Below are 8318 nucleotides of genomic sequence, written 5' to 3'. Positions count from 1 at the left end.
ATGAAATGTAAGATTAGATTATTCGCTTGGTATCTTCTCCCTTTTCTAGTATAAACTAAACTCAAACTCACTGCCATTGAGTTGATTCTGACTCATAGTGATTCCCATTGTGTTTCTGAGGCTGTCAGTCTTAGAGAAGTAGATGTCCCGTCTTCCTTCTGCAGAGCATCTCGTGGGCTTGAACCGTGGACCTACTGGTGAGCAGCCATATGCCTTATCCACTACACCACCAGAGCTCCATATTCTAGTGTAGACATTTAAAAATCATGAATTCTAAGAACTGCATTAGTTGCCTTTCACAGATTTTCATATGTTGTGAGTTCATTGTTTTCTGGTTCAAAATATTTTCTTGTTTCCTCTGTTTTTTTTTTTTTTTCTTTTGCACCTGTTATTTATTTATACATTGCTATTTAATTTGCAAATATTTTGGGATTTTCACTTATTTATTTCTTTAGTTGATTTCTAATTCTGTATTGTGTACTATGAATACATTTTTTAATGGTTTCAATTATGTTAAAATTATTCAGATTTTTAAAATTCCCTAACATATCTTTCATTTGGGAAAGTGTTTTGTGGATGTTGAAAATCATGTGCATTCTGCTTTGGGTGGCATGTCCTATAAACACTGGGCCAGGTTGGTAGTACTTTTCAAGTCCTCTATATCTTTAATTATTTTCTGTTTTTTTCTTTGCATTTTTGAGAGGAATATTGACATCTCCAACTATGATTTCAACTAAAAATTAATTATGTCACATGTTTTTCAACTGTGTCAGGTTTTGATCATGTATTTTCATTTTTTAAAAATATCCTGTCAAACTGTGAAGAAAGCAACAAACACAGAGAGATCAAAATTTCAGTTTTGAAATGCTGTTTTTTGGAGATAAATAGGCATCATTGTCAGATTTAGCACCGAACCAATCCACCAAACTTTGATGTCCTTGAGTTCTCATTTCAGTACATCTCTTGTGTACTGAAGACTATAGATAAAGACTAAGATTCACCAAAAGTGGCGCATCAAATTACACACCATGCCATCAAGCTGAGAATTCACCTTCAGCAAAAGAGTGAGTGATGAATCAGTAGGTCCCACAGATTGAACAACTAAGAAACTTTTTTGTTTCACTTTGTCAGTGGAGGGAAAAACAAACAGACATCAACAACAATAAAAGCAGTGTTCTCTGAACATTCTTAAAGAACTGATATAAAATGGATTTGTGACTTAAATTACTGCTGTCTGTGTGGTCTGAAATTGTTAGGTGGAGGATGTCATTGAAATGTTTCATGAGCTGGTATTTAAGCCAGGCATCTGGCTATAGCAGAGGAAAATTTACTCTGGAAGACTAGACCTTTAATATAAACACTAAGGAAGTCCCTTGGATCAAAATTCCAAGAAAAGGAGTAACTTAATATCACATAAATCAGAACACACAAAAATCCAGTTTCCACCAGTGAAATCAATAGAAACAGACAAGCGAATCTTACTAAAAATTTTCAGCTATTGAATTACCTCTGAGATTGCATCCTTATATACTACTTGAAATGAACAACTCAATGTTGTTTAAATGTTCTTAGACTCAGTAGAGAAAAGAAAAAAACGGAAGAAATTACATGGAATGCATCCCGGCAACACAGAAAGAAGGAAAAGCTGAATAAAAGATTTAACAGCATAGAGTATAGAATGAGAAGATAAAATGAACGTCAAACAAAAGATGCTGATGAAGCTAGCAATGGAGATATTTAATGAGATAATGGCTGACTCTTCCGAACAAATATGTTACTGTCTAATAGTGAAGAAAAAGCAAGAAAGTGATGGTGCTAAGCATTGTACATATTTAAGAAATTAGCAAGTATGTAGAAATGTATCATTTAAAAATTATTTCCACATGTGTGAGAAAAAGCTAACTTGTTACTTAAAGAGAAAGCAATAGCTTTTGCTACACCAAAAGAGAGTGACTTAAAATTATCTAAATATATGATGTCAGCATTTAGAAAAATAAAAGGGAAAAAAAATACAGAGGAAAAAGGAAAAAAGCAAAAACAAAGTGATAATATAAACAAGAAATATATAATTTGGACAAATGCTAAAACAAATTTTGACTTATTATAGACACAATAAGGAGAAAAGAGAATAATGGAAAAACAAGGCACTTGACTGCTAGTCAGACTGCTTGAGGCTCAAGCCCACCAGCCACTCAGTAGAAGACTGGGAAATCTATTTCCGTAAAGATTTACCGCCTTGGAAACTCAAAGGGGGTCGCTATGAGTTGGAATCAACTCGATGGCAGTGAGTTTAGTTTTTGGTTTGAGTATGGCATGATTAACCAAAATAATTTAAAAAGAAAGAGAAAGAGAGAGAGAGAGAATGTGCATAGAAGATCAGGAATGAAAATGGGTCATAAGTAGAGATATGTTGTTACTGTCATGTGGATATATAAGTGATTAATTATAACATTCGGAAGGAAGGTTGGGCAATCCTACTTCCGTAGTGATACTGCCTCGGAAACCCAAGGAGGGGTCGCTATGAGTCAGGTTTGACTCGACGGCACATAACAACAACAACAACAACAATTATAACATACATATTAACAACAAGTTTCTCACAATGTTATTGAAATATTGATGAAATAGATAAACTAATAGAAACAAATTAAGAATAAATAGCTGCTTAAGATATTCATATCATTAAAAGAAACATTTTGATTAAATTATTAAAAACTTTCTTCCCCAAAATAAATTACTAAATACATATTAGGGTAACAGGGCTATATAAGCAATTTTAAACTTTCATCAATTTTTAGAGAAAAAAAAATATCTTCAGCTGATATATGAAGCTATTGTAATCTATAAGCCAAAGTTAGACAAAAACAGTACAAAAAAGAGAAAAAAAATAAGAAAATTACAGACCTAAGTCATGATATAAATATAAAAAATTCTTAAGTAAAAACAGAAAAAAAAAATCACATCAAGAAATTTATCAGGATTATAGCCATAGACAACCTAGTTTTATTTCTAGAATGCAAAATTGGATTAATAGTATAAGCATAATTAAGATAATGAGAAAATATGTTTATCTCTCTAAAATTGTCCATTTGTTGTGATTTAATTAAATTTATAAATCAATTGAGGGAATTTTCCATAAAATTTTCAATGTTTTTATACATGTACTCAATCCACTTTTTGTCATTTGATATCATTTTAAAAATTTTCTTCCTATAGTCCTGGCATGCTCATATTATGTTTATTGCTTGATTTATGCATTTATTTTATGTTTTATTTTTGCTTTTGTGAATGAGATTATTGTCTTCAGCATATTCCTCATTTATATAGAAAAATATTTATTTTGTATATTAATTTTACATGAGCTACCTTACCACTTATAATATTTTTCATTTGATTCTTTTGTTTATTTTGATATTGAATTGTTTCATCAGAAAATAATAATCATTTTTGTCTTTTCCATTCTGATATTTGTAAGTCTTATTGCATCTTTTTACTTCTGAGAGGTTTTGGAAGGCCTGTACTCTTGCAATTTTTCCTACTTAAGAGAAGTTATATAGATTTTATATACATGGCCCGTGGCCCCAGGGTGAGGCAAATGGTTTACAGCCAACTATTAACATAAAGTTTGGTGGTTCAAAACCACTCAGTGGCAACACAGAAGAAAAGAATGCTGCTCTGCTTCTGTAAAGATTATAGCTAAGAAAACACTCTCTGGTAAATGTAGTCTGTCACACATGGAGTCACCATGAGTTAGAATGGACTCAAAGGTAATGGGTATATATAGCTCAGTTATGTATTTATGCACTGATTGTAATGAAAAGGACTTATACTAAAACAATTACTGACTTCTGAAACATTTTGTGTGATGAAACTTATTTTTCTGAAACTTTTGCATGATGAACATAGAAAGCAACATATTTTACAAAGCAGTATTAAAATAATTCCTATTTTAGCTTTAGTAAGACTCATAGAAAGGAACCTATGGTGGCATAGTGGATAAGGCATTTGGCTGATAACCAGAAGGTCAGCGGTTCATAACCTACCAGCTGCTCCATGGAAGGAAGATGGGACAATCTACCTCCATAAAGATTTACAGCCTTGGAAAACCAGTGGGGGTTGTTATGAGATGAAATCCACTCAATGGCAGTGAGGGTTGTTTTTATTTTTTTTGTGTAATACTTATATATGTAATTTCTGAAAAGAAAATATATCATATTTCATTATAATGAATTAAAGTTTTTCTTCTGGATGTTTATGCTTTAAAATCTAATTTTTTTAATACTTATTCTATTTTTAGAACATGAGACATATTTGAGAGATATTATAGAACTACGATGGCATCTTGGAGATAAAGCTCATCAACTAGAAAATTTAAAGGAAGAAAAGACAAAGTTAGAAGAAGCTAATGCAAAGATCCAAGCAGACATAGACTATATAAATGAGCACGCCCCTCTCCTGGACTCGAAGCAGAAGCAGGAACTTGAAGCTCTGAGGGAATGTTACTTAAAAAAATTTGAGGTAAATGAATAAATAAATGGACATGCATTTCACAAAATGTTACTGAGTTCTCCAAAACGATTTAAACCGTAAAAAATGAATATATCTTTGAAAGTTTCATTTTTATTGAAAACTGACGTGCCATTTATTTCCCAGAGGAATTATAAAACAATATACACTACCTAGAAGGACTCAAGAAGAAACAAGAAATCTGAACAGACTTATACCAGGTAAAATGACTGATTAGTATAAAAACATCCCTAGTGTTACTGACTGAATTGTATTCTCCAAAAATATAAATTCTAACCTGTGGTTATAATCCCATTTGGGAATGGGTTTTCTATGCTAGGTTAAGAGGCCATTTCAGTGTAGGGTGTGTTTTAAGCCAGTCGCCTTTGACATATAAAAAGAGTAGATGAGGCACAGAAAAGCAAGCAGAGATGGGAAAGACAGATGCCTTGTCACGTGAAGACACCAAGGAGCCAAGGAACAGAAATGAACAGGACACAAGGATATTCTGCTAGAGCCAACAGAGAAAGAAAGCTTTCCCTTAGAGCCAACACCTACATTTGGACTTCTAGCTTCCTAAACCGTGAGAAAATAAATTTCTATTTATTAAAGTCACCCACTTATTGTATTTCTTCTGCTGTAGCACCACTGGATAACCAAGATACCTACAAGAAAGCACCAGATGTCTTCACTGATGAATTTACCAAACATTTAAAGAAGAATTAGCACTAATCCTTCACAAACTCTAACAAAAAGTAAGAGCAGACCCTTCCTAACTCAGTTTATAAGGCCAGCATTACTCTGAGACCAAAACAAGACAATGATATCCTAAGAAAAGAAATACATACACCAATATTCCATATGAAAATAGATGCAAAAATCCCCAATAAAATGTTAATAACCTCATTCCTGTAGAACATTAAGGTGATTATAATCATGATCAAGTGAAGTGTATCTGAGGAATGCAAGTGAGGTTCAATTGTATGAAAATTAATCAGTGTAACACATCACATTAACAGAAAAAAAGGAAAAATAAAAATACATGATCACATCAAAAAGAGGGATATTTTGTCAAAGATTTTTGCTTTGGAGTACTGTTTTGTTTATAGTGATAGAAAAATTGCTTTGGTAAGGGTAGGGTTACACAGCCAATTCATGTAATTAATGTCAGTAAGTATTACATTTGTAAAAATTTCAATTGGTAAAAATTGTATAATAGGTATAATTACAACAGCAAAACAAAAAAGAGTAGCTTCTGAGTCTGCTTATGTACAACTAAGCATATCATGGGATTTGGTTCTTTGTTTGGAGGTTTAGGGTCATGGTTTCATGAGACATCCCAGTTAATTGGTTGCTGTTCTATTTCCTAGTTCATTGTAGTGTCTCATGTCTTAAAAGTTTGCAAGTGGCCATGCAAAGTACAACAATTGGTCTCTATTTGCCTGGAGCAACAGAGGATGAAGGAGAGGAAGAAGGAGTGGAAGGAAGGAGGAAGAATAGGAGAAGGAAATTAAAAGTGTGGCTAATTAGCCCTGTGAACAACTGCCTCCTTTGCCATGAGACCAGACCTGGGTGGTGCCTAAATGATTTGATCCAAGTTTCTTTAGAAGAGTTCTGATCAAAAGGGAGAAAATGCAGAATAAAATTTCAAAATTCATAGAAATCAAGATTATCTGGGCCCTAGAGTCTGGATGAACCCTGAAATTACTGCCCCGAAATAATCTTTAAAACAGAAACCAAAAATATCCTGTGAATTCTTCTCAAAAGAATAGTTTCTCTTAACGAGTAAGAAATACCTACCTTGAATACCGAGCTCTTTGAAGATCTGTTTATATAGGATGAGATTGTCAACAGCTTGAAAGATTAGATAGGAAATGGGTCAATGCGTTTATGTTAATTGCGGAGGAACAACTCAGAAAAGAAGGGTGAGAATGATTGCACAGCTCAAAGAATGTAATCAATGTCAGTGAATTATACATGGAGAAATGATTGAGTTGGTGTATGAGCTGCAATGTGTATTCTCTACAATAAATACACTTTTCAAAAAAAAAAAAGGACTCTTTATTGACAAAAATAATAAACTAGGAATGGAAAGGAACTTCATCAACAAGATAAAGTGTATTTATGAGTACACCCACAGCTAGTATTACACACAATGGTAAAACAATGAAAGCATTCCTTCTAATATCATGAAAGAAGGGAAGAATGCCCATTTTTACCACTTATATTCAGCATTATAAGGAGGTCTGGTAGTGTAGTACCTAAAGCATTTGACTGCTAATCGGAAGGTTGGAGGTTCAAACTTACCAGCCACTCTGTGGGAGGTAGATCAGGAAATCTACTTCTGTAAAGATTTACCACCTCAGAAACCCAATGGAGGTCACTATGAGTTGGAATCAACTCGATGGCAGTGAGTTTATTATTTTTTTTTTAAATTCACCATTATACTGAGAGCTCTAGACAGAGTGATTGGAAAAGGTGAAGAAAAAATAAATTAGAATTAGAAAGGAAGAAGTTAAATCATCTCCATCTATTAGCAAGAATATTTTTTTTCATTTCAAGGTAATGGAAAAGTACAAAAATGTTCATGAAGAACTTGAAGAAGCTACAGAAAACTGTCAAAATACCAAACTGAATGCTGAACAAATTAAAGCAGAAATGGATAGAGATATTCAACAGAATGAAACAGACATGGATAACTACAAGTAAGAATTAATCACAAATGATACCTATAGCATTTAAAAATGTTCCTTTTAAAAAATATTAATTTAAAATATAATATATATTCCCATACAAAAATTTCAGATAAAGAGAAATTACCCGTATTTATCTTATCAACAAGTTCATATATATTTTGTTGTTGTGTTGTTGCTGTTTAGTGTTGTCAAGTTGTCTCTGACTGATAGTGACCTTATGTACAACAGAATGAAATACTGCCCAGTCCTGTGCCAACCTCACAATCCCTACTATACCTGAGCCCATCGCTGCAGCCACCCTGTAAGTCCATCTTGTTGAGGGCCTTCCCCCTTTTTGTTGATGTTCCACTTTACCAAGCATGAAATCCTTCTCTGGAGAATGGTCCCTTCTGACAACATGACCAAAGTAGGTGAGATGAAGTCTGACCATTCTTGCTTCCAAGGAACATTCCAGCTGCACTTCTTCCAGGACAGATTTGTTAGTTCTTTTAGCAATCCACAGTACTTTCAGCATTCTTCTCCAACACCACAACTCAAAAGCATCCACTCTTCTTTGGTCTTCCTTTTTCAGTGTCCACTTCTCACATCCATATGAGGCGATTGAAAATACCAATGGCTTGGGTTAGGCACATCTTAGTCTTCAAGGAGATATCTTTGCTCTTCAGCACTTGAAAGAAGTCTTTTGCAACAAATCTTCCCAATGCAATATGTCTTTTGATGTCTTGACTTCTGTTTTCATTGGCCTCAATTGTAGAACCAAGTAATATGAAGTCTTTGACAACTTCAATCTTTTCTCCATTTATCATGATGCTGCTTAGGTTGGTCCAATTGTGAGGATTTTTGTTTTCTTTATATCGAGGTGTAATCCATACTGCAGACTGTAGTCTTTAATCTTCATCAGTAAATGGTCCAAGTCATCCTTACTTTCAGCAAGCAAAGTTGTTTTATCTGCATATCGCAAGTTGTTAATGAGCCTACCTCCAATCTTCATACCATATTCTTCTTCATGTCATCCAGCTTCTTCATCATACAGATTGAATAAGTATGGTGAAAAGATACAACCCTGACACATTCCCTTCCTGATTTTAAACCATGCAGTAACCCCTTGTTCTGTTC

At 33.6% G+C, this 8318-nt stretch overlaps 1 protein-coding gene across 1 annotated transcript in view; it reads left to right on the top strand.

The window, feature by feature from the left end:
* Nucleotides 1-8318, top strand: part of CCDC178 (coiled-coil domain containing 178) — a 664873-nt gene that overhangs the window by 84230 nt on the left and 572325 nt on the right. Inside the window, exons 6-7 of the mRNA XM_007945673.2 lie at nucleotides 4298-4518; nucleotides 7069-7211. Coding sequence (XP_007943864.1) covers nucleotides 4298-4518; nucleotides 7069-7211 — 364 coding nt within the window. The remainder of the gene's footprint in view (nucleotides 1-4297; nucleotides 4519-7068; nucleotides 7212-8318) is intronic.

Source organism: Orycteropus afer, unplaced genomic scaffold (assembly GCF_000298275.1).
Source record: "Orycteropus afer afer isolate SDZICR_OR568_19922 unplaced genomic scaffold, OryAfe1.0 scaffold00141, whole genome shotgun sequence".
Taxonomy (NCBI): domain Eukaryota; kingdom Metazoa; phylum Chordata; class Mammalia; order Tubulidentata; family Orycteropodidae; genus Orycteropus; species Orycteropus afer.
The sequence above is the reverse complement of the archived record's forward strand: the minus strand, read 5'-3'. Positions and strand labels throughout refer to the sequence as shown.